This window comes from Callorhinus ursinus, unplaced genomic scaffold (assembly GCF_003265705.2).
Source record: "Callorhinus ursinus isolate GAN/ISIS: 27379988/994484 unplaced genomic scaffold, GSC_fseal_2.0 scaffold43, whole genome shotgun sequence".
Taxonomy (NCBI): Eukaryota; Metazoa; Chordata; class Mammalia; order Carnivora; family Otariidae; genus Callorhinus; species Callorhinus ursinus.
Window position 1 is genome coordinate 2,580,406 of NW_027397105.1, and position 26,764 is coordinate 2,607,169.

General features: G+C 53.6%; 2 protein-coding genes across 5 annotated transcripts; one reads left to right on the forward strand and one right to left on the reverse strand.

Moving 5' to 3' along the window:
* Positions 1-1,306: 1,306 nt before the first annotated feature.
* On the reverse strand, positions 1,307-14,367 carry TP53 (tumor protein p53). 4 transcript variants are annotated; one of them, XM_025864015.2, is made up of 11 exons: positions 14,230-14,367; positions 5,444-5,525; positions 5,281-5,302; positions 4,941-5,180; positions 4,426-4,612; positions 4,220-4,332; positions 3,884-3,993; positions 3,474-3,610; positions 3,304-3,377; positions 2,841-2,947; positions 1,307-2,244 (listed from the first exon to the last, which is right to left on the reverse strand). In XM_025864015.2, the coding sequence occupies exons 2-11, from the start codon at positions 5,515-5,517 to the stop codon at positions 2,160-2,162; spliced, it is 1,149 nt and encodes a 382-aa protein (XP_025719800.1). In that variant the 5' UTR covers positions 5,518-5,525; positions 14,230-14,367; the 3' UTR covers positions 1,307-2,159. The 4 variants fall into 4 exon arrangements, with proteins under 4 accessions (XP_025719800.1, XP_025719801.1, XP_025719799.1 ...); XM_025864016.2 differs by having other exon boundaries at positions 1,307-2,241; positions 5,444-5,545; XM_025864014.2 differs by having other exon boundaries at positions 5,444-5,545.
* Positions 14,313-25,911, forward strand: WRAP53 (WD repeat containing antisense to TP53). Its single transcript, XM_025864013.2, has 11 exons — positions 14,313-14,451; positions 15,081-15,949; positions 16,114-16,212; positions 16,464-16,575; positions 23,576-23,664; positions 23,884-23,974; positions 24,082-24,214; positions 24,777-24,985; positions 25,198-25,301; positions 25,420-25,554; positions 25,650-25,911. Exons 2-11 carry the CDS (start codon positions 15,564-15,566, stop codon positions 25,894-25,896), a joined length of 1,605 nt encoding a protein of 534 aa, XP_025719798.1. The 5' UTR covers positions 14,313-14,451; positions 15,081-15,563; the 3' UTR covers positions 25,897-25,911.
* The last annotated feature ends 853 nt before the right edge of the window (positions 25,912-26,764 follow it).

Consider the following 26,764-nt stretch of genomic DNA (forward strand, 5'->3'; position numbering starts at 1 on the left):
CCAGAGAGTTAGGGACCCATTATAAGTCTGCAAACCCAGCCTCATTTCTGGCCCCGTGATCTATCAGCTCACAAAGGTTTCGGCAGAGCCAGTTGGATCTGCTTTCTGAAGGAGCAGAGCAGAATCCAAAACAGCCAGGGACGGTCTAGGGAAACGGGAGTCAGGGGTGCTAGACGCTGGTCAGAAGGGAGCTTCAAGGTGAGCCATGCAGCAGAGCGAAGAGAGGGAATGAGTTTCGAGAGGTCTGGTTTGCCAAGGCCCCGGTGGGTGGGGAGAGATGAAGGAGAACCGTCTCTGAGGGAGATGGTTCCAGGTCTCCTGGGGAGTGTTTGGCATTCCCTGGCGAGAAAGAGGAAGAAGGTGGTTTTGAGGCCAGGGAGGCTGGTGGCTGCACAGCCGTCTGGGATCCCACAGGCACTTGAAGCCTGGTTGATAAGGCTGAGAAGACAGTGGCCCCAGAAGCGTCTCTGGACCTTAGCACCCCTCCCTCTGCCTCCAGGGAGGAGGTGGGCCAAGCCATGTCCCTACTGTCTGGCCGTCCCTCCAAGCACTGGCTCAGCCAGCAGCGGGTGATGGGGAGAGCTCGCCCCCAGCCCCCCTCCCTGGGAGCCAGCAGCACCAAGGATGTGGATGGGCGGGGGTGCTGAGCTCCCCAACCTCAGCTCTCCTCCCTATCCCAAGAAGCCCTTTGAAAGGTTTTCCTGGCAGAGTTTAAAGCTTCAATTCATTGAATTGCCTGGAATGAGGCCCAGGATGAGGGGATGCCGGGAAGGCCCCAGCCCTACACCCCAGCCCTCACCTTAGCCGCCCCCACTTTCCTGGGACCCAGGCCGGCAGGCCTCCCCTGCTCCCTCTCTTCATCCGACGGCACCCACCACCTTTCCCCTCGGGGACCCAGGTACCCTGCCCCTTTCTTGCGGAGCAGATGGCCACCCCAGAGGCCCAGGCTTGCTAAATCAGACATTTAAATCCCATAATCCTTGGTGAGAGGCTGACGGAGGGGGTAGCAGCCCAATCCTAGAAGCAGGGGCAGGAGAGAACCTTGTGCCAGGCCTGGCAGGAGGGGAGGAGGGACAGTTGGTTCCCGAGTTATGAATGGAGTGCCCCCCCCTCCCTTGTTGTCATGCAGCCCGCAGACTGACCCAGTCTCCAGCTTTTGTTCTCCTCTGGGAGCCCCGGCCTTGGGCCCCCCAGCCCACACTCCCGGGAGACTCAGGTGGCTGCCTCCCAGGGTCACCGCCTCCCTCCCCGCTGTGGCACACGGGCCCCACGCAGCCTGCCCAGGTGCCCACCCCGCGGACACACAGGTGGTAGAAAAGTTTATTGTAAAATAAGAGACTGATATAAAAACAGGATATAAAAAGGGAAGAGAGGGAGGGGGTGTGGGTGCAGAGTGCAAAAGAAATCGATCCTGAGAGATTGGGGGAAGGAAAAAGACCTCAGCAGATACAGATTCCAGGGATGGAATCCTCCAGGCTGTGAGATGGGTATGAGATTTCCTCTTAGGTGCCGGGGCTCCCCAAGAGGTCAGACAGGATTTGGCCAGGCCAGCAGGAAAGGGACCCCTCAGCAGCTGCCCCCTCATACAAGCTGTTGCCCCACCCACCGGCACGGACAGGGAACCGGCAGCCTCGGAGACACCACGTCGCAGACATCATGGGGTAAAAGGGCTGTTTGGGGGGGGGGGTCAGACATACATAATTTCATTCACCCTCACAACAAACTCCGTGAGGTAGGTATGGTTATCAGCATTTCATAAAAATGGCCTATGAAATTAGGAAATTTCAACCACTGGCTAAAACAGTAGAGAACTGGGCTCATAGCCCAGCGAGTGATTAGTTCTAAAACGCTCCCGACATTCAGGAACATTTTCCTACCTCTCCCATGGTTCCCCACAGTAAAAATCTTTAAAAACCAGGCAGGAACGTCCTACGTCCCCCCCTGACCAACCGACCTTGTAGGCCAACTTCTTTAGCAGAGCCTTAGGGCAAGGCGAATGGAAGAATCCAGAGCGTCTCTGAGGCACACCTGTACCAAGCAGTCAACACACCGAGCAGGTGTGCTCAAGCTCCCAAGTCCCAAAAATGCCAGGGAAAGAGGGGCAAGGGGGAGGGGGTCAGTGGGGGGCGGAGAAGGGGGGACACAGGAAACAGGGGACGTCAGTCTGAGTCGGGCCCCTCTCTCTTCAACATCAGTTTTTTATGGCGGGAGGTAGACTGCCCCTTCTTCGCCTTCAGGTGGCTGTTGGGGAGACAAGGGGGCGGGGAAGAGATGACATCAGCGAGTGGGAGGCTGGGGGCTTTGTCCTAGACCTCCGCTTGGGAGGGCCCGAGGCGGGAGCAAGGGAATTTCAGTTAAAATGGTCATCGCCAACTGCAGGTATGTTTGCTGAGACCCGGGGCACTTCCGCGTGTTCTCTTCATCTTCCCCCCACCCCGTCGGACAAGCGAGGAAACTGAGCCCAAGAAGGGGAGTGGCAAGGCCCCACGGACCTGCTCGTACTGGGCAGGGCTGGGGGCCTGGCCCAACCTCGCCACGTCCAATACTCCCACACGGTTATCAGGCCCCTATTTGAGCCCCCAGCTCGGCGCTAGAGGTTGCTGGAAATGACAAAGAAACACCCCTGCTCATCCCCGGAGGGGCTTGGGGACCTCCCAAGGCAGGAATGGGGTTGCGGGATACGCCCAGGGGGAGACAGAAGCACGTTCGGGCAGCAGGGGACCCACCGTGAGGGCGTCAGCTCCCTTTGACCTTGAAGGTAGGATTAGAATGGAATCCCGTGTCTTTCCAAGGTAGGAACGCAGGGGAGTGGGGCTGGAAGAGGCCCCCCGGTCACGCACCTGGAGTGAGCCCTGCTTCCCCCTGGCTCCTTTCCACTCCGGGCGTCCTTCAGCTCCAAGGCCTCATTCAACTCCCTGAACATATTGAAGCGTTCACGCCCACGGATCTGCGGCAGGGGAGGAGGGGAGACAGAAGCGTGAAGGCGAAGCCCCAGTACCACTGAACCCCCGTGGGGCGGTGTGGCAGTCTGCAGCGAGGGACGGCTGCGCCCTGATGGCAAGTGCCCTAATTGCAGGCAGAGCAGTCTGGCGGGGAAAAAAACAGCGTTCTGAGCGCCGGGCTTGAAACCAATATTCAGCCCAGGAATATTCACTTCCAGAATCGGGGACAGGACCAGGGGAAAGGATGGATACAGGAACAGGGCCTAGCCTCCCGTTTGCTCCATTCACAGTTTTTTCCCCTCATCCGGGCCCACTGAGTGGGGGCAAGAGCCTGCTTCTCTGTCCCTCCCAGGCGTGGTACCTGAAGGGTGAAATATTCCCCATCCAGTGGCTTCTTCTTTTGGGGAGGAGAGGAGCTGGTGCTGGGAGTCAGTGCTGGGAAAGAGGAGAGGAAAGACAAGAGAAGAGTACATTTTGAGCAGAACTGCACCCTCTGTACTTCCCCTACCGCCTCTCGTCCTGCCTGCTTACCTCGCTTCGTGCTCCCGGGGGGCGGCTCGGGGCAAGGCTCCCCTTTCTTGCGGAAATTCTCCTCCTCTGTGCGCCGGTCTCTCCCAGGACAGGCACAAACGCGTACCTCAAAGCTGCTCCGTCCCAGCACATGACCACTACCCAGGCAAGAAGACCAAAGCGGGAGGTGGTAAGGGAGGTGAGCCGCCCCCTAACTCCCAACCATACTCATCCTCAGCGGAGCCTGAGCCTAACGACTACTGAGAAGCCACGGGTCAGAGAGGTTCCAAAGCCAGAGAAAGGAAACTGGGGGAGGCCGAGGGTGGGGGACAGCAGAGGAGGGTCCATGCGTGGGGGCAGGCATGAGTGGGAAGGTTGGGTGTCAGTAAGGGAGGAACGGGCCCGGGGCAGGGCCGCGTGCAGGGCCCTACCTGGAGTCTTCCAGGGTGATGATGGTGAGGATGGGCCGCCGGTTCATGCCCCCCATGCAGGAGCTGTTACACATGTAGTTATAGTGCACGGTGGTACAATCAGAGCCGACCTGAGCCAGAAGACGGGCCCAAGGTCAGGCCACCCCGCCCCCGGCGGCCCGCAGTCTCCGTAGGCCTCAGTTTCCCCAACCGCGGAATGGGGATGACCTGTCTGGCTCTGCACACCTCACGGGCCGTGCGGAGGTTGAATAAGGAGAAAGCACCCCCCCCCCCATCTCCCACGCGGCGGACCCCTCCAGCCCTCTCCTCCCAGAGACCTCAGACGCCAAACCAGACCTCGGGCGGCTCGTAGGGCACCACCACGCTGTGTCGGAAAGTGTTTCTGTCGTCCAAGTACTTGGCACGCAAGTTTCCTTCCACCCGGATGAGATGCTGAGGCGGGGCCAGCCCTGCGAGCAGTCAGGGGAGGGAATCAGGGGTTTGGGGCGTCGGGGCACCGGGCCGCCCCGTCGGCCGCCCCCGCCCCCGCCCCCGCCGCTCACCATCGCTGTTGTCCAGGCAGCGCTCGTGGTGGGGGCAGCGCCGCACAACCTCTGTCACGAACTCGGACTTCTTGTAAATGGCCATGGCGCGGACGCAGGTGTCGGGTGGGGGCGGGGAGCTGACCCACAGCTGCACCGGGCAGGTCTTTGCCAGCTGGCAAAACAGCTTGTTGAGGGACGGGGAGTACTGTAAGGAAAGGAGGAGGGGCGGACAGGTCAGGGGATGGGGGGCGGGGCGCAAATGGACCAGCAGCCGGAGCAGCAACCGGAAGCCACGTGCCATGTGGGGACGGTGGCTAGACATGGCGGGGTTGGGGTCTGTATCCCAGGAGCTTACTTTAAAAAGCCAAGGATTGAATGAGGGAAGGAAAACGAAGAAGAGTTCCAGGGCCCCGTATGACGGGAAGGGTGACAGCCCAAGGTCAAAGACTAAATAGAAGTGCACACTGGAGAGGCCCAGAGCGTGGCCAGGCGCGGAACAGTCCCATGGAAACCAGCCCGTGAGGGCCACTGACCGTGCAAGTAACGGACTTGGCTGTCCCGGAATGCAGGAATCCCAAACGGAACCCATAGGTGCCAGGGTAGGTCTTCGGGGAAGGGACAAACGATGACAGGGGCCAGGAGGTGGTTGGTCCCGGGCCCGCGGGGGCAGGAGCTGCGGGCATCCTGGGAGCGTCATCGGACCCTCCATCCAGCCAGGTCGCGACGCCTTCTGAGAGCAGCAGTTCGTCCACTGCTGGGGACAGCTCGGCAGACTGCAGGTGAAGAGACAAGAGCCGGAGGGCCAGGTCCCCAGCCCCTGGCCCCGCAGCGCCCCCCCCCCGCCCCCCCCCACCCCCCGCATCCAGTCCTTACCAGAACATTGTTTTCAGGAAGCCTGGAAGACAAGAGCAGAAAGTCAGTGCTGGTGTTTGCTTCCCATGGGCTTCTACCAGAGGGCTGGGGATTGGGGTGGGCGGGCAGGATGGGGCAGTGATCCCGGGAGGCTGGTGGGGAGCCTGCCCTGCCCTCCACTTACAGGTTCCACAATTCGGAAAATGTCTCCTGGCTCAGAGGGGGGTCAATGGTGAGCTCTGACTGTGGGTCCTGCATCGCAGCTCCTGGGAAGACAGTGTAGCCACTGTGGAGAGCAAAGTGGGGTGTCCAGTATGAGACACACCCAACCCCGGGTCCCCCAACCCTGAGGCGGGAAGGAACTCTCCACCAACACGGTCCCAGGGCCTGAGATGCTGCGGTCCCTGGCCTCCCCAGGAGCAGGGTTGCTCCTGCCCAGCCCCTTGATGACCCAGCCCAGCCCAGCCCACCCCACCTGGCCTCGAGGTACAAAGATAACCAGAGAGGGAATTTCAGCCTTCCCACCACTGAGTCCACAAACCTTCCTGGAAGGGTACCCTATTTCTGTCCTCCGTCCTGGAAATAAGGATGAAGCATATCAGCCTACACCCTCCCCCTGGGGGAAGATACCTCCAGGGACCCCCACATTCCCCACCTGACCCCCTTCATCACGAAGCTTCCTGAAGAACTAGAATCCCACTCCCACCCCTGGCTTACAGGGTCCTTAGGACTCCCCCGTCTGCCTCTCTGACCTCATCTGCTAGCACGCTCCAGCCACGGGCTGCCCTTCTCTGCTGCCAGACACAGCCCGGTTTCCCCGGCTGGTGGTTCCCTCTACTGGGAACCCTGGTCCAGCCACTGCCACAGGGGAGGCACCTTCTGGGACCTTGTCTTGAACGTCACAGCTCCTCAAGGATGTTTGCCCAGACCACCCAGGCAAAGACTGCGGGGAGTAAGTGAATGGTTGTGCCCAGGCCGTGAGCAGGTTGTGAGCTGTCCAAGGAACGAGCAGTTCACAGGGGCAGTCCCAGTCCCGGCCGGGGCTTCATCCTAGGCTATGCGGCCACCGTCTCGTGACATCTTCCCCGACACCAAATTTGCCGTGAGTTTTGAGAAAAAAAAAAACAAAAAAACCCATGCCCCCTGTGGACATCCCATTCATTCTTTGTCTTGTAAAGCATGACAAGCCCATCCCCCCACCCCGCCCCGCCCCCCTGCAGCTCCTCCCATGATCATCCCCCCCACCCGAACATTCACCTGCTCCCGGGCCTGATTTCTTATGTACTCCGAGTTTGTGAAATCCGTTCATGTGGGTTAATTCATTTGTCCCAAGAACCACACTGGCCGCCCCTGAGCCCCCCTGAGAGGTAAGGAAACTGAGTCTCCGAACCCGCCCACGGCACACATAGGCGAACAAATGAGCTTTTATTAAAAATGACCATTCAGACATCTAGGAGGATGCTTACTTCATCACCAACTATTCTCTCTTCAGAGCTCTCTTTTGTTAAGGCTGGAGGTGCAGATTTGGGCTGACAAAAGGCCTCCAATGAGGAGGTTGGCTAAGGGCTCCTTATCACAGCCGCCAACGCTGGGGTGGGGCGGGGGGAGGATGGACAATGCCTGTGGAGGGAGGAAGGCAGGAGGGGGCAGCAGGGGAAGTGATCCCAAATCTTTGCTTGGCGGGGAAGGACCAGGACCCCGCTCCATTAACGATCAAAAGCACTCTGAGATTTTTATGGAAGGGAGCTTCAGAAGTCAAAAGCCCTAAATGTTACTTACATTTGCTGTGCAGCTTTACCCGCCTTTACCTTACCTTACCTACCTTACCAACTTTACCTACCTCAAGGGCTAGCCTTTTGGCTTCCTCACATACAGGCATTGGGGCATTGGGTTTTCCTCATCTTTATGTGTTTAGTGAAAAGTACCCAGGACTGGGAGCCATGAGCAGCAGGCTAGGCCTGCATCCCAGGCTCACCACGTAACAGCTGTGTAATTTGGGGGAAGATACTTAACCTGTCTGTGCCTTAGTGTCCTCGGCTCTAAAGCAGTACCCTACTTATTATGGGTAAGGTACAGAGCTGAGAAAGGTGCCTGGCACATAATAAAAGCTTGACAAATGTGCTTGTTTATAGGATTATCCCATTTTATTAGTTCTATATTGCAGGAACAATCACTAGGAAACCTTTTCAGAGCCGGTCCTTCCCAGGGATGAGCACCAAGGGCCATTAAAACTAAATTTTCAGAAGCTGAACCAGACTTTCCAAATGGCTGGGGAGGCAGGGTGTCAACATAGTTATCCCTGGTGGGAAGGCCACATACTCAGCTGGGACTCCAGCAAGGGGCCCAGCCCACCACCATCCCAACAGGGGCTGATGTTCATCCATCCCCACAGGGGCCCGCTGCTCCCAGTGGCTTATCTCATTAATCCTCTCAAGAAGCCCTTACCTGTAGGGATCACCAGCTGAGGGAATGGAGGTTGAAAGAATTACCTCACGTATCCAGGTTCAGAAACCTCCCGAGGGGCAGGGCGAGGGATTTGAACCTGGGCTGTCCAAAGCCCACACCCAGGCTCTAAATAATTATGCTCCTCTGCCTCCATCCAGAGTCTGGTGTAAAGAAAAAACAACCAAGATGATTCTGGAAAGTAATAAGGCAGTGTCCGGCAGCTTACTGCTTTGCCAAACCACTTCTAGGTAAACCCCCTTAGAATAGTGTTGTGTGGGGCAGCAGGAGTTTTGCACAAATATGTTCACGTCAGTGTTGTTCTCGATGACAGGTGACGAGAAACATTACCATCCACCAGTAGGGAATGGCTATATGAAATACCCACAAGAGAGAGACATTTACTACAACAGTTTAAGGAAATGAGTTTTATCTGTTTATATGTAACTAGGTATAGCTCAGAAATAGGTTGATTACAAAATGCAATTTGCAGGGGGAAAAAAAAAAGCCAAACACAGTAATGTAGGTAGTTCATGTGAATTACAAATACAAAATGACTACAGTTGACCCTTGAACAATGTGGGGGTTGGGGGCAGGGCCCCCTGTGCTGTTGAAAATCCATGCGTAGCTCTTGACTGCCCCCAAATTTAACTACTAAGAGCCTACTGTTGAGCAGAAGCCTTACCAATAACATCAACAATTAACGCCTATTTTGTGTGTGTACTATATACTATATTCTTTCTTTTTAAAGATTTTATTTATTAATTTGAGAGAGAGAGCGCACACAGAGGGAGAGGGAGAAGCAGACTCCCCACTGAGCAGAGAGTCCAACACGGGGCTCGATCCCAAGACCCAAAGACACTACCTGAACGGAAGGCAGATGCTTCACCGACTGAGCCACCCAGGCACCTCTTATATACTATATTCTTAAAGTAAGCTAGAGAGAGGGGCGCCTGCGTGGCTAAGCCGGTTGAGCATCTGTCTTCAGCTCAGGTCATGAAGCCAGGGTCTTGAGATTGAACCTCCACATGGGGCTCCCTGCTCAGCGGGGAGCCTGCTTCTCCCCCTGCCCCTCCCCCTGCTCATGCTAGCTCTCTCCCTCTCAAATAAATAAATAAAATCTTAAAAAAAAGCAAGCTAGAGATAATGCTATTAAGATAATCACAAGGAAAAAAAAGACATTCACAAGACTTTACTCTATTTATCCAAAAAACCCATGATAAGTGGTCTCATGCAGTTCAAACCCGTGCTGTTCAAGGGTCAACTGTATTTATTGCTTATAAACATATATACGTGGTATGAAAAGACAGGCGAGAATAAAAACTTACAAACTATGATAGTGATGGTCTCAGAGAGAGGGAGAGATGTGTGCTCATGGGACTGGGGTACCATCAAAGAGTTCTGGCTTGATTAATGAAGGAAAATTTAAAAAGATGGTATTCATATATTACTTGTATATTTAAAATAGGGACACAAATAAGACAACTGTTAAGTGTTATAATTCTTTGGTGGGAATACGAGTGTTGTATTATTCTCATCTGTGTTTTTCTAAAATGAAAAAACCTAAAAAAGAAAATTGCATAATACTTACTACAGACAATTTCAAACACATGAAAAAGGAAAAAAGAATGACGTACTCCCCTGTATCCATCTTCCAGCTTCAAGAATAATCAACATTCTGCCTTTATTGTCTCCCCTAAACCCCCAGCTGCTCCCCAGAAGCCCACAAATGTTTTTGAGGTAAAATCTACGTAAGTTGAAATGCACAATCTTAATTTTACCAATTAGATAACAAATTTGACACATTCTGATACAACCTTGTAACCCAGCCCTACCAAGCCTAAGACACTTTGCCGTGTTTCCTTCTGAAAGTTATACGTTTTATGCTTAGGTCTACTATCCATCTCAAACTTGGTATGGTGTGAGGTAGGGGTTAGGGGTCAAAGTCCATTTTCCACTTCCAGTTGTTTTAGCATGGCTTCATTTTGGGGCCTTTGTAGAAAACCTTTTTTTTTTTTTTTTAAGATTTTATTTATTTATTTGACAGAGAGAGACACAGCGAGAGAGGGAACAGAAGCAGGGGGAGTGGGAGAGGGAGAGGGAGAAGCAGGCCTCCTGCCAGGCAGGGAGCCCTATGCGGGGCTCGATCCCAGGACCCTGGGATCATGACCTGAGCCGAAGGCAGCCGCTTAACCGACTGAGCCACCCAGGCGCCCTGTAGAAAACCATTTGACTACACTTTCGTGTCTTTTCCTGGGCTCTATTCTGTTCATGGTTGTTGTCCTACAGTAGCTTTATAGTAATCTTGGAAGTCAGCTAGTTTAAGACCTCCAACTTTGTACTACATTTTCATTTTGGAATCGGCTTGTCAGTTTCTACGAACAGACCTGCTAGGATTTTGATTGGGATCAAACTAAATCATTTTGGAGAGTACTGACATCTCAACACTATTGAGTGTTCCATCCATGAATATGGTACTGTGTTATTTAAATCTTCCTTAAATTCTCTCAGCAATAGTTTGCAGTTTTTAATATAGAAACCTTGTCCATCTTTTGTTCAGTTTATCCCCAGGTATGCTATGTTTTTGGATGCTTTGTAAGTGGCACTGTTTTTACAATTCATTTTCTGACTTCAGATTCAACGGTTGCTATTACATAAAAATACAATTTATGTATATTGCCTTTGAAACCTGTGACCTTGCTATCATCACTTATCAGTCATGATAGTTTTTCTTTTTTAAAACATTTTCTTTTTTAAGTAATCTCTACATCCAACATGGGGCTCAAACTTCCAACCCTGAGATCAAGAGTTGCATGCTCTACGAACTGAGCCAGCCAGGTGCTCCTCATGACAGTTTTTCAATGGATCTTCTATTAGCCTGGTTAACACCTTCGGTGTAATGTTGAAGGGGTGAGAATCAAATCCTTTTCTAGTTCCTGATCTTAGAAAACAAGCATTCAGTCTGTCATGATTATGTATTGATGGTAACTTGATTGGGGGTGCCCTTTATCAGACTGAGAAAGTTTTCCTTTTCCTAGTTTGCTGGGAGCTTGGCTTTTCTTTTCTTTTTAAAATCATGAATAGGTGCTGCATAATGTCAACTGCTTTTTATGCATCTGTTGAAATGATCATAGGATTTTTACCCTTCAATCTGTTAATGTGGCAAATTACACTGATTGATTTTTTAAATGTTAAAACATCATTGCAGTCCAGAGATAAACTCTACTTGGTCAGGATGTATTTACCACTTTTATAGATTATCATATTTGATTTGCTAACATTTTTGCATATACATATTTGCATATGTATATATATACATATATATATATATATTAGCAAGAATATTGGTCTAAATGTTCTTTTCTTGTAATGCCCTTGTCCGGTTTTGGTATCAGGATTCTCAGGATATCATGAAATTAGTTGGGAAATGTTGCCTCTTCTATATTCTTTTTTTTTTTTTTAAAGATTTTATTTATTTATTTGAGAGAGAGAGAGAATGAGAGAGAAAGCACATGAGATGGGGGGAGGGTCAGAGGGAGAAGCAGACTCCCTGCCGAGCAGGGATGCGATCCCGATGCGGGACTCGATCCAGGGACTCCAGGATCATGACCTGAGCCGAAGGCAGTCGCTTAACCAACTGAGCCACCCAGGCGCCCCCTCTTCTATATTCTGAAAGTTTGCATAAGATTGGTACTGTTTCTTCCTCAAATGCTTTAAGAGAAGAACAAAGAAATAGAATAGAAAATAGCATTAACATGGTAGACTTAAACCCAAACCTTACAATAATTGCATTAAATTAAATGGACCAAGCACTCCAATTAAAAGCAATTTAGTGGGGGAAAGGAGGGCTGTTTCAACAAGTGGAGCTAGAGGAACAGAGTATCTATATAGGACCCCCCCTCCAAAAAAAACAGAACTCCTACCTCACATCATAAAAATTATTTTAAAATTAATTAATTATGGCTTGTAGACTTAAGTATAAAACCTAAAACCGTAAAGGTTCTAGAACAAAATATCTTAGAGATTCTTCCTGACCTTAGGGTCAGCAAAGATTTTCTTTCTTTTTTTTTTTTTTTTAAAGATTTTATTTATTTATTTGAGAGAGAGAGAATGAGAGATAGAGAGCACGAGAGGGAAGAGGGTCAGAGGGAGAAGCAGACTCCCCGCCGAGCAGGGAGCCTGATGTGGGACTCGATCCCGGGACTCCAGGATCATGACCTGAGCCGAAAGCAGTTACTTAACCAACTGAGCCACCCAAGCTCCCCAGCAAAGATTTTCTAAACAGGTCACAGAAAACATTTGAAAGACAGAAGATGAATCTTCTGCTGCTCCTTCTTAGACACTGACAGAGAGGCAAGTAACAGGTCAGGAGAAAACACAAATAGTGACAAAAGAAGCCTATCCAGAATACATAAAGAAATGCATGCAGCTGAACACAATTTAAAAAAGCAAATAAACCAACTTCAAAAAAAATGGGGGAAAGATTTGAAGAGCCGCTTCCATTATGACATAGGAATGGCCAATAAGCACATGGAAACTGATCCTAAGAGGACTGCAAATTAAAACCACAATGATGTACCACATTAGAAAGACTGACAAACCAAATGTGAGGAAGGACGGCTCTTGCTGGTGGGAATGTAACACCGGGACAACCACTTTGAAATATGAGAATTTAAAAAATCAAGTTTAGATCTCCTCTCTTACCTAGCAATTCCATGCCCAAGCAGTTATCCAAATAATAATAGTAATAATAAAAACATGAAGAAGTGTACAAGAATGTTAATAGCAGCTTTATTCGAAATAACCCCAAACGGGAAACCACTCAAATGGTCACCGAAAGGAGAATGGATAAACAATCCACGGTTTATTCATCCGATGAGATGCGCTAAATACAAAGGAGCAAAACACTGATACATTTAGTAACACGGATGCATGTCGCAGGCATTATGCTCCCCACCAGAAACCTACACAAAGGAGCATATCCTGGGTGGGTCCATTTACACGACGTTCTCCAACAGGCAAAACTGGTGACAGAACTCAAAATAAAAACGAGGGTCAGAGACTGACTGGGTAGAGGCGCGAGAACCTTCTCTAGGGCGATGAAAATGTGCATTTTGACAGGCTGGGGGTTAGATGCCAAAACTCGTCTAATCGCAGCAGGTGTCAGTGCTACCTCGATTTCGGAACAAGCTGCACCCAGGCACCGCGCGCCGTGGCCGGTACGGAGCAGGTGCGCAGGTGAGCGCGCGCAGGCTGGAAGCACCGCGCCGGGAGTGATGGACGGGCGGGAGGCCGGACCCCCGCCCCTTCGGCTCCCCTCGGCTCCCCTCGGCTCGGCTCGGCTCTCCTCGGCTCGGCCCGCCCCCTGCAGCCCCCGCCCCTTCCGCCCCCACGACGTTCGCTCTGCGTCCGAAATCCGAATGGCTGAGCCCGGAGCCGGATGCCAAAGAAACCGTGTCTCGGCCACAAACAAACGGCGCACCGTCGCACTCTGTCATCATTTAATTCTCAAATGAACCCGTTCTCGAAAATACCCAGGGCTTGCCGTCGGCACGCTTTTTAAAACCCCGTCCCTCGCAATGGTAGCGTCCGCCCGGATTGCAGCCGACGGGGTGGAGCACACCATTCAAAGAGGGGGAGGGATTGAGGTTTGCATCAAAACAGACCCTCCCTCCCTCCCCAAAGTGGCAGCTAAGTGGTCCAGGAAGGGGGAAAAAAAAAGTAGGGGAGAGGGCTAGCAGCTCCCTCTGCACTTAAGCGGAGCCGGGCTAAATGACATTTTCTCACTTCTTCCCTCCAACCGGGTGAACAGTGAGCTGCTCCGGAAAAAAGAAACCGGAAACACTGCGGCAAAGTGGCAGAAATGTAAATGTACAGCCAAACAATAACAGGGCTCGCGGGCCTCTCGGACCTGGACAGTCCTCCCCGGCTTCGCGGGCAGACCTCCCGTGGAGCACTTCCCACTTCCACGACTGACAGTCTAATTGGATTTTCTCCACCTAGCGGAGCCGGGGACCGGTTGGAAAGAGCCCTCCAGGAAGGACAAAGGTCCGGAAGTTATGGGACCTTAGCAGCTTGGGCTTCCTGGATTAACCCCCCGAATAGTCATTTCGGAATGGAACCGAAGTTCCACCAGGATGCGGTGGGCTCGAAAATCTGGGGCCATGGGTCCCCAAAATTCCGAGATTCGAAAATCTCAGATCCTGATGCTTTGTGCGTCTGATTTCAGGGTTCCCCACACTCAGCACTGGGATGGGTGGGGTGGGGAAGCAGCCCTTAGGCCTGCTGCAGGTCCCACTCTCCTGTTGAGCTCCGAGTCCGGCTGGTCCTAACATCCCCATCACCTACACCCAGGCCGCCCAACTCTGCATTCCTAGGTTGGTGCCGCCAGCCAAACGTCCATTCCCCCAAATCGCTAAGTCCCCAGTGCCCCACCCCCAGACCCCCTCAATTCTCCCAAGCTGAAAATATACGGAGCCGAGAGCCGGTGACTCAGAGAGGACTCATCTGGCTCAGTCAGGAGCTTACCCGAACCTCAGGGGAGCGTGTCACCGTCCTGGGAAGCACGCTCCGAGGCCGGACGCCAGGTGACCCCGGAGCCCAGCGGCTACCTGCGCCCAGGATCGTGGCTCTGGACTTTTGAGAGGCTCAAAACTTTTAGCGCCAGTCGAAGCACATGGGAGGGGAAAATCCCAATCCCAGCAACCCCCGCGAGGCTCTTGGCACAAAGCTGGACAGTCGCCATGACAAGTAAGGGCAAGCAGTTCGCCGGCGGGCGGAGGCGGTGGGAATGGAGTCCGCGAGGAGGGCAGGGAGGCAGTCGGGATTCTCGCCGTGTTGGTGCTGTTGCTCCTTGACGTTGGGGTGGGGGGGGAAGTTCGACAAGCCAGAGCTGCGAGGGCAGAGTTTGTGGAAACCATTTTAGAAGACTCCTGCCACTGTGTCAAACATGAAGGTGGAAGGAGCAGGGTCCTTTGCACTTGTCATTCCTCTCCGAGATAGCTGGAGAGTTCCTTCTCAGCAGCTAAAACGTAACCTTTTAGGAAGGACTTCCTTAACATCCGAATGCAACGAGTGCCTTCAGATACTCTGTATCACACCGTCTTGCTTAATTTCCTTCACAGCCCGCACCGTTTTCTGCAAAGATCTGTTCCTTGCCTTAAATACACAGCAGCGTAAGCCTTAGGGGGCAGAGACCTTGTCTACTGTCTTATTCATTGTTGTATTTCTCAGTGCCTAGTGCAGTACTGGGTAGAAAGGAAGAGCTCACTAATAAACACAATGAATGAAAAGAGACGGAAGTCAGGAATTTGGCGGAATGAGAAGCAAAAGAGGGGCAAAACCTGTAAAATCGAATATAGCGCTGGCGCCCCCTGCAGGTGACGGGCGGAGTAGGTGCTTTAAGAGTGCCGGAGGGAGACGGCAGGGGGAGCTCGGGCACTTCTCGCCGAGGCCGAAACTCTCGGGCTAGCTCCCGGCCGCCGCCAGGAGCCCCACGGCTTGATGGGAACGGTAAACCTGCGTGACCCGTTACGTGCCCGCCCCGCCCCGCCCCGCCCGTGGGTCGCCCGCGAAATCTGAGCCGGGACGCGGAGGTCCAATGGAAAGGTGGGGCCAAATCCCGCGAGAGCGAGCGGCTCTTAGCGACCGACCCGGCTGAGGGAGGCTGTGCTTTTGCAGCCGCGGCGTGTCCGCCTCCCCGGCTCGCCTCCCGGGGGTCTTCCGCCCCCGCCCGGAAGCAGGAGGAAGGCCCCGGCGCGGTCTCCAGGTCCGCGTCCGGGAGCCGAGCGGACCTCGGGGTCGTGTCGGCCAAGCGGGACGAGGGTTGGGGCCGAGGCCGGTGTCCCTGCTTCCTCGGCAGCATGAGCGCACCCGGGGCGCCCGGGTTAGCCCCGGACTGCCTTGCTGAGGACCGGGCCCCCGCCCAGGCGTCCCCGGCGGATGAAAATGCGCATCCCGCAGTGCTGCCGCCACCGCCACCGCCGCCGGCTGGGGACGAGCGTCCCCGCTCGTCCCCGGATCGCCCGGCTCGTTCCCAGGAGCCGGGGGAGGGCGGCTCAGCTTCTGCCCCCACCGCCCCGGAGGCGGGCTTCGCTGCTTCTGGCGAGTTGAGCCCTGGAATCGAGGAGGCAGCGCTTCGCGAAAACGTGAGCCTTCCTGCAGAAGAAGCGAACGGGCCGGAGTCGGGGCCCGGAGAAGCCGTGGAAGGTGTGTCTGAGGACCCCGCCCCGGAGGACGAGGGATGCACGTAAGTGGTGATGGCAGCGCCGTCGGGGCCCGAGGAGATCGCGAGTGGGAGAGGCGTGGAAGCGCACTACACGCTTATCCGCCCGTCCTCAGCCCCGCTTCTGCAGGCCCGCTTCCTCCTTGCTTTGCCGACCTAGGTTTGTTGGCCCCCCATCTTCCTTCCAGCACTTGGAACTACAGCTTCTCCCAGCTACCTCGGTTTCTCAGTGGTTCCTGGTCAGAGTTCAGCAGCCACCCCGAGAACTTCTTGAAAGGCTGTAAGTGGTAAGTAAGGATAATTGGGCCGGGAGATAACCATGCTCAGGATTTTCACCATAAAACAACCCCAGTTATCTGGGAGAAGGAGTAAGAGTTCCTCTTGGACTGAGCTTAAATTTCATCTAGGATTATGTGTCTTCTGCTTTCCTCAAGGCCTTGGGTAGGGTGGGGGCTTACCTACCCCAGGGTAGGCTCAGTCTTAGCCCTGCACTTGGAAAATAGAGCCCTGTCCAGCTTTCTCCTTCCTGTTCCTACAGGGCCCCTGATGGCTCCTGCATCTTGACCAATAGTGCCGATAACATCCTGCGGATTTATAACCTACCCCCGGAGCTGTACAATGACGGGGAGCAGCTGGAATATGCAGAGATGGTAAGGGTAGGGGGCTACCTGTGCCCCTTCACCAACGCTGCACATTTCAGCCCTTCGAGTAGATGGAGAAAGTTGAGTCCACATGTTTCCTGCTCACAAACAGAACATTTCTTCATGAATGTACACAGGTGGCACTTTCTCTCCAGGATGTGAGGTTTAGAGAAGTGTCCTTCCTTCCTTTAGCCGTGTTTTCTGTAAAAGAGTAGTGGGTTTCTCAGGGCAGTATTTAATTGACTTACAGATGTTTATTGAATGACCGCCAACGTATCAGTTACTGTGTTTGGTGCTGGGATAAAGTGCTGAAGCAGACAGATGAAGAGCTGGGTTGCTTTCTCTTGTGGGAGCTAGACAACACACACGTAAAGTGATAAGCAACGAAGTTCATCACACATTGTGCTAAGTGCTGTGAAGGAAAGAAACAATGAGGAAGGACTAACTTGAGACGACTTTAGATAAGGAAGGGGCTCTCTGAAGAGGGGACATTTGAGCTGAGACGTGAAGGATGTTGGGATCGGTCATGTGAAGGGCTGTAGAGAGAGCATCCCAGGAGGAGGCAGTGACATTACAGAGCCCCAGAGTGGGGGTTTTCAGGAAACAGGAGGAAGGCCAGCGTGCCTGGACTGAGGCCAGTAAGGGGGGGAGGTGTGAGGATGGATCCCGTGACCCGTGACCCATGTCGGATACGGTGGGTGGGCCATTTGGAGTTTGAGAAACCAGAGGAGAGTTTTGAAACAGACGAGCGAAATGATGGCTGAAGTTTTTAGAGAATGGATTATGGTGAACAAGAGCGAAATCAGGTGGATTCATTAGGATGCATCTGTCACGGTCCTGGTGAGAAACGGTGGTGGCTCGGGCTGGAGTGGCAGCAGGAGAAATGGAGAGGTGAGGATGATTCGAAGCGTATTTTGTAGGACGTGGAGGTCAATTGGATGTGAAGGTGCAGGGAAGGAAACAATCAAGGGTCCAGGTGTTTGCAGCCAGGTAGGGGGTGGTATGATTTAACTCAGGAGAAAACAGATATGAAGAAGTATTAGGACAAGTCAAGGGTGTTTAGATCTGTGAAACGTGAAGCTAAGGGAGAAACTGGGGCTGGGGGTATACTTTGGGAAGCGGAGAAGCATGTGGATGGTACCTGGTGTCTTGTGAACGGATTCAGTCTTGAGTGTAGCTGGAGAGGGAGAAGGCTCTAGGGCGCCTGGGTGGCTCAGTTGTTAAGCGCCTGCCTTCAGCTCAGGTCAAGATCCCAGGGTCCTGGGATCGAGCCCCGCATTGAGCTCCGTGCTCTGAGGGAAGCCTGCTTCTCCCTCTCCCACTCCCCCTGCTTGTGCTCCCTCCCTCGCTGTGTCTCTGTCAAATAAATAAATAAAATCTTTAAAAAAAAAAAAAAAGGCTCTAACAGAGCCCAAGTGCTCCAGCAGACGGAGTGGAGGGCGGGAGAGGTGACAAAAGCAGAGGCAGAGTCAGGTCTAACGCTGTTGAGGGTGAGACAAATTTAGAGAATGACCCAAGAAGACATTAGTGACCTTGGCAAGAACCCTTTCCGAGGAGTGATGGAGGCAGAAGCCAAGTAGGGCGGGGGGAAGAGGAGTTAGAGACAATTCTTTGGAAAGTTTTCTTGTGGAAGGGAGTTGAGGAATGGTATAGTGACCAGAGGGAATATGGGGCCAAAGAAGGGTTAGTGGGGTGCTTCAGCAGGGTCAGAAATAACCCAAGAGACAGGGAGGAATTGATGCTGGAGGAGAGAGGGGGTAGCAGGTCCCTGAGCAGCTGACTGAGGACAGGATCCGGAGCACAGCAGAGGACTTTGTCAGGTGCAGAGTCCTCTCTTGCAGTAGGAAGCGAGGCAGCTGCTTAGTGGTTGGAGGATTTCCACATCTCCTCACTTGACTTTTCAGTGAAGCATGAAGGGAGGTTATCAGTTGAAGGAAGAGGGTCTGTGGGGAGAGCGCAGAAGGTGTGAATGATGGGTCCCGGGGAGTCGGAAATCAGAGGCAGCAAGGAACGTGGTGGCATTGCTGTTCTGTGCTCAGGGCCCACTGGACATTTGTTGCCACCCATTCAAAGTGAGGTCTGGTGACGGTGACTTCATTGTGCATCTCTCTCTCCCCAGCAAGTGAACGGGCTGTATTTTCTCTGTACAGTGAGGATGAGCGTCGTGGCGCCCAGCTCATAGGCCAGTTGTGAGAATTTAAAAAAATTAATGTAACATGTCTGAATCAGTACCTGTTTTGTGTTCAGTAAACGCTAGTCGTTGGTATTAGTTGAGTCAAGCATGGACTAGGAGGATCATGGGCTGGGATTTGCCGGCAGAGAAAGACAAGGGGTTCCTTAGAGCATCTGCAGGAGGGTGTGTGTAGTTGGTCAACTCGAATGTAAAGCAGGTAAGGAAATGGACCGTAAATGTGTTTTTGATGAAGCAGAATAATTGTGGTGGTAGAAATAGGGCAAGTCAGCTGACTAGGTCGGAGATGGTAGTTGGAGATTGTGGTATGACAAGGCCTGGCACTCGACTGTGGGAAGGGCGGCTGGGGTCCGGGGAAGGCCATGGCTGCGGGTGCTCCGGAAGGCAAGCACTGGGAGGGACCAGAGTGTCGGAGGGACCCACTCGTTCTTTCATTGATTCATTTGGTGAACACGTTTTTGTTGAGCTCATCCTATGCGCCAGGCCCTATTTTAGGTGCTGGGGATTAGTTGGGAACAGAAACAGACCCAAGTCCCCGTCCTCTTTGTGTGATAGCTTATAATCCAGTGCAGGGAATAGAGAATAAAGAAATAACCAAGTAGGGGCGCCTGGGTGGCTCAGCTGCTTGAGCGACTGCCTTCGGCTCAGGTCATGATCCTGGAGTCCCGGGATCGAGTCCCGCATCGGGCTCCCTGCTGAGCAGGGAGTCTGCTTCTCCCTCTGACCCTCTTCCCTCTCGTGCTTTCTATCTGTCATTCTCTCTCTCTCTCAAATAAATAAATAAAATCTTAAAAAAAAAATCTTAAAAAAAAAAAAAAAGAAATAACCAAGTAAAAGGTACACCTGATAAGTGCCGTGAAGGAAAATAAAGGAAGGAAGGGGATTGGGGCCGTGGACTGCAATTTTAAAAAGGACGGTCGAGGAAGACCTCGCTCTTAAGGTGACATTTGAGCAGAGACATGAAGGAAGGAAGGGAGTGAACTGAGCTGACATCTTGGGGAAGAATATGCTGGGCACAGAGAGGAGCGAGCTCTCAGGTTGCAGTGGGAGTGAATGTCACCGAGAACCACAGGAGAATCTGTGGGGAGTGAGGCAGGGAGCCTGCCCTGCCTCCTTGCACTTGCCCCTGGTTCTTGCGGCAGAAACCCTGGTGTCTCAGGGCCGGGCGGGCGTGCGCTCTCCTGCAAGAGCCCAGGAGCGGGGGAAGCGAGAAGAGCCTCTGGAACTGTGGCAGGTTGGGAATGGATTGCACCAACTCATTTATGAGAAACAGGATTATTAAGGGAAAAACCATCATTAGCCGCTACTCTACAAAAGTCAGCCCTTTACGTTTTTGTCCATTCTTTCCAAGCTCTGTACCGCATGGAAGCTTTTTATGTGGTTATGATTCTATAGCAGATGGTTTTGTAGACTGCTTTTTTATTTCTTAACAATCGTATCCTAAGTGGTTTCCATGGTGCTTTGGTCTCCATAGTCACGTGTCCTGGTGTCCGATGCTGTGCTGGGCGCCTCTGATCAGTCAGTCCCGTACCTAGTCCCCTGTTCCCTACGTTTGGGTTTCCAAGATTGTTGTATCATAAATTATTCAGTGACCATCTTCATGTGTTTTGATGGAGATTTTTTCCATAAGAGACATTTTACGAGTAAGAAATACTCTGGGTCAGGAGTACCCGTGTTTGTTTCACGTCTTGTGACACAGATAGCCGACTTGTTTTCAAAAGCTCTCGTGCTTTTTGCTTTTGATCTGCTGTTAGCAGTGTGAGTGTACCAGATCCATCACGGCTTCACTCATTAGAGAATTTCACTTTCTGTGTCTGCAAGCTCAGTATTTGGAAATGGACACAGTTAGTGTAGGTGGGGAAATTGGGGAAGGCCGATTTTGAGTATTTCCAGATACCCGTTTCTTCTTCCCAACGTAGTTTCCTAATTCCTCTCTGACTTTTCACAGAGCTTTCTGAAACTCCCAAACTCCCCAGCCTCGGCCCTGAGTTCTTTTCCTACCCTGGAGCTTTTGCTCGAGGCCTTCACTCCCTCTAGCCCATCTAGGGGAGACCGCACACCCTCTGTGCCCCGCGTATCTCAGGTTCGGGGTTGGGGGGGCTGTCCTTGTTCCTAGATGTATTCAGACAGTTGCGCTCTGTCTTTGTAAAAACTTTCCTTTATCCACCAAGGACATTAACACCTCATGGCTCTCCTGTGCACCCCAAGTCTTTCCACCATCTTGGTGACCTTGGGTATGCAAACCAGAAGCCTGGGTCTCATCCTTTAATCTTCCTTTTCCCTGACCCCCCCACATCCAGTTAATTGCCAGATTCCATCGAGTCCCCCTAATCTTTTGGATCCATTTGCTTCTTCCCACTCTGCTGCCCCTGCTTTAATTCAGGTCTTATTATTGGGGCCCTTGTATTACTGAAACAGTCTCCTGTCTTTGCTCATTAAGACATTTGTTATTGACTGGTAATAATATACTAGGTGTTGGAGAAATAGTGGTGAACCAGACAGATAGGATTCTTGCCTCCTCAGATGGGTATGGTGTGGAGTGAGGAGCACGGAGGGCTGTAAGAACCTGGAGCGGGGCAGCTTGCTCTGCTGAGGGGTTAGGGAAGGCCTCCCAGTGGAAGAAGCATCTAAGAGACCAGAAGGGTGATTAGGATTCAACCAGAAGGAGTTGTTGAGGGAGGTGAAGGGAGAATATTCCAGACCAGGACACTAGTGAAATCCTGCAGATCGAGGGTATGGTGAGTTGGCACCTTCCGGGGACTGGGAGTCGAAATGATGGGATGTAGAGATTTTAAAGGAGTGAGTCTGGAGGGATGAGCCATGAGAGGTGAGTAGGGGGTAGCCACTTGGTAAGGAGATTGGGGTTTACATTGAGGGTTATGTGGACTCATTAAACGTTTTAAGCAGGAGCATGATGCTGGACAGAATGCCAACTTAGCAAGGTCTCTGGGGCCTGTCGTGGCTGCAGTGTGGAGAACGGATGGGAAGCTTGGAGTACAGGGAGGCCTGGAGAACTTGCAGAATTGCAGCGATGTTAGCAGGAGGGCGGCGGCTTGGCGCGGGACTGGAAGGGAGTGCACACGTTCAGGAGCGCCCGGAGGCGGGCCTGGCAAGGTTCATGTTGCCAGCTGCTCTTTGGTCAGGAGTGGAAAGGGAGTGAAGAGCCATAGTGGTCCGGGCTGGTGCTCGGATTGGACGCTTAGACATTTGGGTGTGGAGCCCGGGGGCAGCAGGAGGTTTGAAGGAGGCGGGAGCTGGGTCCGTTACAGTCCAGCTGAGTTTGAGGTGGCTGTGGGCTGTGCGCCTGGAGCTGCGTGCTGGGCGGTCTGATAAGTGGGTTCAGAGTGGAGACGCAAGTCCTGGGGCATGACGTCACGCCGAAGGCCAGTGAACACTGACAAAGGACGGTCACCCAGATGTCTGAAAGAGTCCCTTCACATCAGTAAGGAGAAGACAACAACCCGGTAGAAAAAGGAGCAGAAGTTACGAAAAGGTGTACTTATGTGACCAGTGAGCACAGGTCACCAGGGCAATGCAGATTTATACCACAGTGGAATTCTCTCTCACAGCCTTCACCTGAGAAAAAGTTGCAGGTCTGGCAATAGCAAGAGGACGCCGAGCACCAGGCACTCACAGGCTGCCGGTGGGAGAACGAATCGGGATGGGCGCTTGGGCCCGAGTGTGACCGCATCTAGCGGAGGGGGCGACGTGCGCGCCATAGAGCCGCCCTCACACACGTGCTCCAGAATGGTAAAAGCACACCCGCTGAAACACGGAGAAACGCCGGTGACTCAACAGAGAAGGGTAGTGAGCGGGGTACTGCCCAGCGGCGAAGGTGCCTGAGCTATAGAGCTCAGTGCGTCACCGTGGCTACGTCTCCCCGTCACAGAGAGAGGTGCGCCGTCTGGCACCGTTGGTACTAACTGTAAGGGCGTGCCAGACAATGGTATACTTTGTGTTTGGGTTTTTTTTTTTTTTTTAAGATTTTTTATTTATTTGACAGAGACACAGCGAGAGCAGGAACACAAGCAGGGGGAGTGGGAGAGGGAGAAGCAGGCTTCCCGGGGAGCGGGGAGCCTGATGTGGGGCTCGATCCCAGGACCCTGGGATCATGACCTGAGCCCAAATCAAGAGTTGGACACTTAACCGACGGAGCCACCCAGGCGCCCCTGTATGAATGTATTTCTAAAGAGATGTATGAGAATGATGAATTCAAGATAGTGTTTACTCTGAGAGAAGATTTCCTTGGGAAGAAGTTTTAACTGTTTTATATTTTATTTTTTAAGCTGGTTGGAGGAATCACAGGAGTTTTTAGAAAAATACTTCTTTGCTGGGCAAGCCTCTCCGGGTCCCCTCTCTCTTCGGGAGCTTTGTACCATTGCTCCATAAACTTTGTTTTGCTGCCCACCAAAAACACCCCCAAAAAACAAAAAACCCTCTGTGCATGTTTGAACCGTTTGATAATTTTTTAAAGGATCAAATGGCATCTAGTAGGTGCTCAGTAAGTATTTGTATCAATGGTTGGTTCTTGGTTTCTTTGTTGGGATATTCTTTGCTTCTTCCTAAGTGTTTAAAAAGCAAAAGGATAAACCTGTATGGCTTTTGGCGGCCCAAATCTGACATCAAAGTCTGAGCTGACCCTCGAACACTGAGATCAGGATTCTGTTCTTCATATTAACCCTGTCTGCTTTCTGCCTGGTTAAGTGCCGACAGACAGCCCCCCCCCCCCCCCCCCCCCCGCCCCATCGTGGTAGCGCTAGAGGCATGACTGCCTCCTTTTCCTGCCAGTGACCCAGGCATCCCTGCGTCTCTGTCCAGGCCCCTGTCCTTCGCATGGTGGAAGGCGACACCATCTATGATTATTGTTGGTATTCTCTGATGTCTTCAACCGAGCCAGACACCTCCTAGTAAGTGATGTCCTTTGCCTGCCCCCGCCTTCCCTTCCCATCCCGGCCCCCCACCTCTGTTTCAAGGGGACCCTCTACTGAGAGGGAGCTGGGGCTGCCAGGGGTTTCTGGGGGAGGACAGCTTGGTGTACCCTTCAGATGCAAGCGGAGAGGGCCGGTCAGTTGGCTTCCTCCCCTTCCTTTGACAGACCGGGACCTCAGTGTCCGTGTCTCTCTCAGCGTGGCCAGCAGCAGCCGGGAGAACCCCATTCACATCTGGGATGCATTCACCGGAGAGCTCCGGGCTTCCTTTCGGGCCTACAACCACCTGGTAGGGACCTCCCCGTCCAGGCCCAGGGCTCATCGTGGCCCCGCTCTCCCTCCTCGGGGACCGCTGAGGCTTTGCTGGGCCTGTTTGCAGTGTTTTCCTGCCCTTAGGACGAGCTGACGGCAGCCCACTCGCTCTGTTTCTCCCCGGATGGCTCCCAGCTCTTCTGTGGCTTCAACAGGACCGTGCGCGTCTTTTCCACGGCCCGGCCTGGCCGGGACTGTGAGGTCCGAGCCACGTTTGGTAAGCATCTGTGCCTCCCAGGGGAGGAGGAAGGAAAAGGGCACTGCCCTGTGCAGAGGGGCCTTGTGTGAGCCAGGGGACCAGGCGTGGCCCATCACCTTCAGGACAGCCCAGGGAGGCAGGTTGTACTCAGTGGGCAGAGGAGAAAACAGGTTTAGGGAGGGGGTGAAACTTTCCCAGGGTCAAGCTGCACGGTAAAGGAGCTGCTTCACTCCTGAGCGCAGGCCCTGTCGGCGGTGTCCCTTTGGATCCCTCCAAAATCTTGGTACCTCTAGGAAATTGATGGTGAAGCTGATGCATTTTCCTAATAAGCCTTCAGCTTTCCATCCCTCCCAAGATGACACAGGTTTGAGAAGGAAGAAATAAGTCTTGAGCACTTCGGTGCTTTGTGGGGATGGAAGGATCTGGGGAGCCTCAGGGGTCTTTATCGTGCTGTGACAAACGGGGCAGGGGAGGTGTTCATTCCCGGCTCATGGGACAGGAGACAGAGATGCACTTCTGATTAGCCCGCTAATGTCAGGTGTCCTTGCCCTCCGCCCAACTTTGTTCCTTCCCTGTCTAGCCAAAAAGCAGGGCCAGAGTGGCATCATATCCTGCATAGCCTTCAGCCCAGCCCAGCCCCTCTATGCCTGTGGCTCCTACGGCCGGTCCCTGGGTCTCTATGCCTGTGATGGTGGCTCCCCTCTTGCCTTGCTGGGAGGACACCAAGGAGGTGTCACTCACCTCTGCTTCCACCCCGATGGCAACCGCTTCTTCTCAGGAGCCCGCAAGGTAGGGGTCACGTCCTGGGATTCCAAAGAGGGTGCACAGAAGGCAGGAATGGGGATGTAGTCTGTGTTGTGTTGGGGGACAGACGTGGGGAAAAAATTAACCCAAGCTAAGGGAGCGTCTGTAAACCTTGAGGGAAGCAGGGATGTCTTGGGGGGTGGAGGGGGTGGGCAGGGGAGGGATGGACTCCAGGCCCCCCTGCTCTGTGTCTCCAGGATGCCGAGCTGCTGTGCTGGGACCTCCGGCAGCCTGGTCACCCACTGTGGTCCCTGAGTCGAGAGGTGACCACCAATCAGCGCATCTACTTCGATCTGGATCTGTGAGTGACCGGGTCCTTCCTGCCCAGGGTACCAATGCCCCAGGGCTGCCAGAGCCCAGCTGTAGGTCCCAGCCCCGGGGGTGATGACTCTGTGTCACCAGACGCCTCTCTTCCCCAGGACTGGGCAGTTCTTAGTGAGTGGCAGCACTAACGGGGCTGTGTCTGTGTGGGACACCAGCGGGGCTGGACAGGAGGCGAAGCCGGAGCCCGTGCTGAGTTTTCTGCCCCAGAAGGACTGCACCAATGGAGTGAGGTGATCCCGTCCCGGACGGCCACGGATCTGGGGGCTCAGGCTGGGGGAGGGCGCTGAGGGGCTGACACGCCCTGCCTGCTGGTCTCTCCCCGCAGCCTGCACCCTAGCCTGCCATTGCTGGCTACCGCCTCGGGTCAGCGCGTGTTTCCGGAGCCCGCAGAGAGTGAGGACGAGGGCGAGCAGGACGCAGACCTTCCCCTACTTTCCATGCGCGGCGTCCACCTTGAATGTCAGCTTCAGCTCTGGTGGTGTGGGGGGGGTCCCGACGCCAGGGCGGCTGATGCTCACCAGGGCAAGAAGGGGCCGGGAGGGACTGAGGAAGGCGGGGACGAGTTTGTATAAAAAGGTTCTATGTGGTACCAGAGTCTTTGTGTCTTTTTTTGGGAGGCGCATGATGGAGATGGGGCCGGGAGGGGTACCCGCGGGCTCCCTTGTCCAGTAGCGGTAGGGGTTGGCATATTGTTCCCCAAACCAGGGTGAGAGGTGGGACTAGGCGCGAGCCAATGGGGCTGCTGAGCTCGGTGTGAAGTCAAGTGAGTGGGGGTGGGGCTTCATGCCATTGACTGGCGGGTTGCTAGGCAACTCGGTAAACTGAAGGGGGAACCTGTTTGAAATCTCAGTCCCAAGGTGGGGGCAGCAGGGGTCAGGGTGAGCGTGGCTGAGCAGGAGTGGCAGGCGCCGTGTGTCAGACTGCTGGGTGTGACTGCGTGAGACCGTGCAGACAGTGACAGACAAGACGCCCGCTCACTCGCGCTGCACACTAGTTACCGCCACCCGGCAGCAGAGGAACCGTTACTCAGCTCTGGGGGAAGGGGAGCCGGAGGGCCCCCGCCAGCCTCTCCTCCCCTGGGCTCCCCCAGGAGGCAGGGACCGAGTAGCCCGAGTCAAGGGCACACACGAGAGGATAGAGGTGCCGAGAAGCACAGACGTCCCATTCTAGATGCGGGACCAGGGCGGGAGCGGCTCAGTCGGCAGCTGTCACCGGGCCTGTGTCTCCATTTATCTGCTCGCTTTGGGGGTGGGGGGCGACTGTGTGGTTTCAAGCAGGGGCTGCTCCCCACCCCCACCCTCGCCAAACCCCGAGAAGGGGGCTTTGAAGAGCCCGCGGGCAGGGGATCTGACGTGGGACCTCGCCATCGGAGCCAGGGGACCGGAGGCCTGCGACGGCTGAGCGGGGAGAGGAATGTCACCTCTGCTCAGAGGTGCTGAA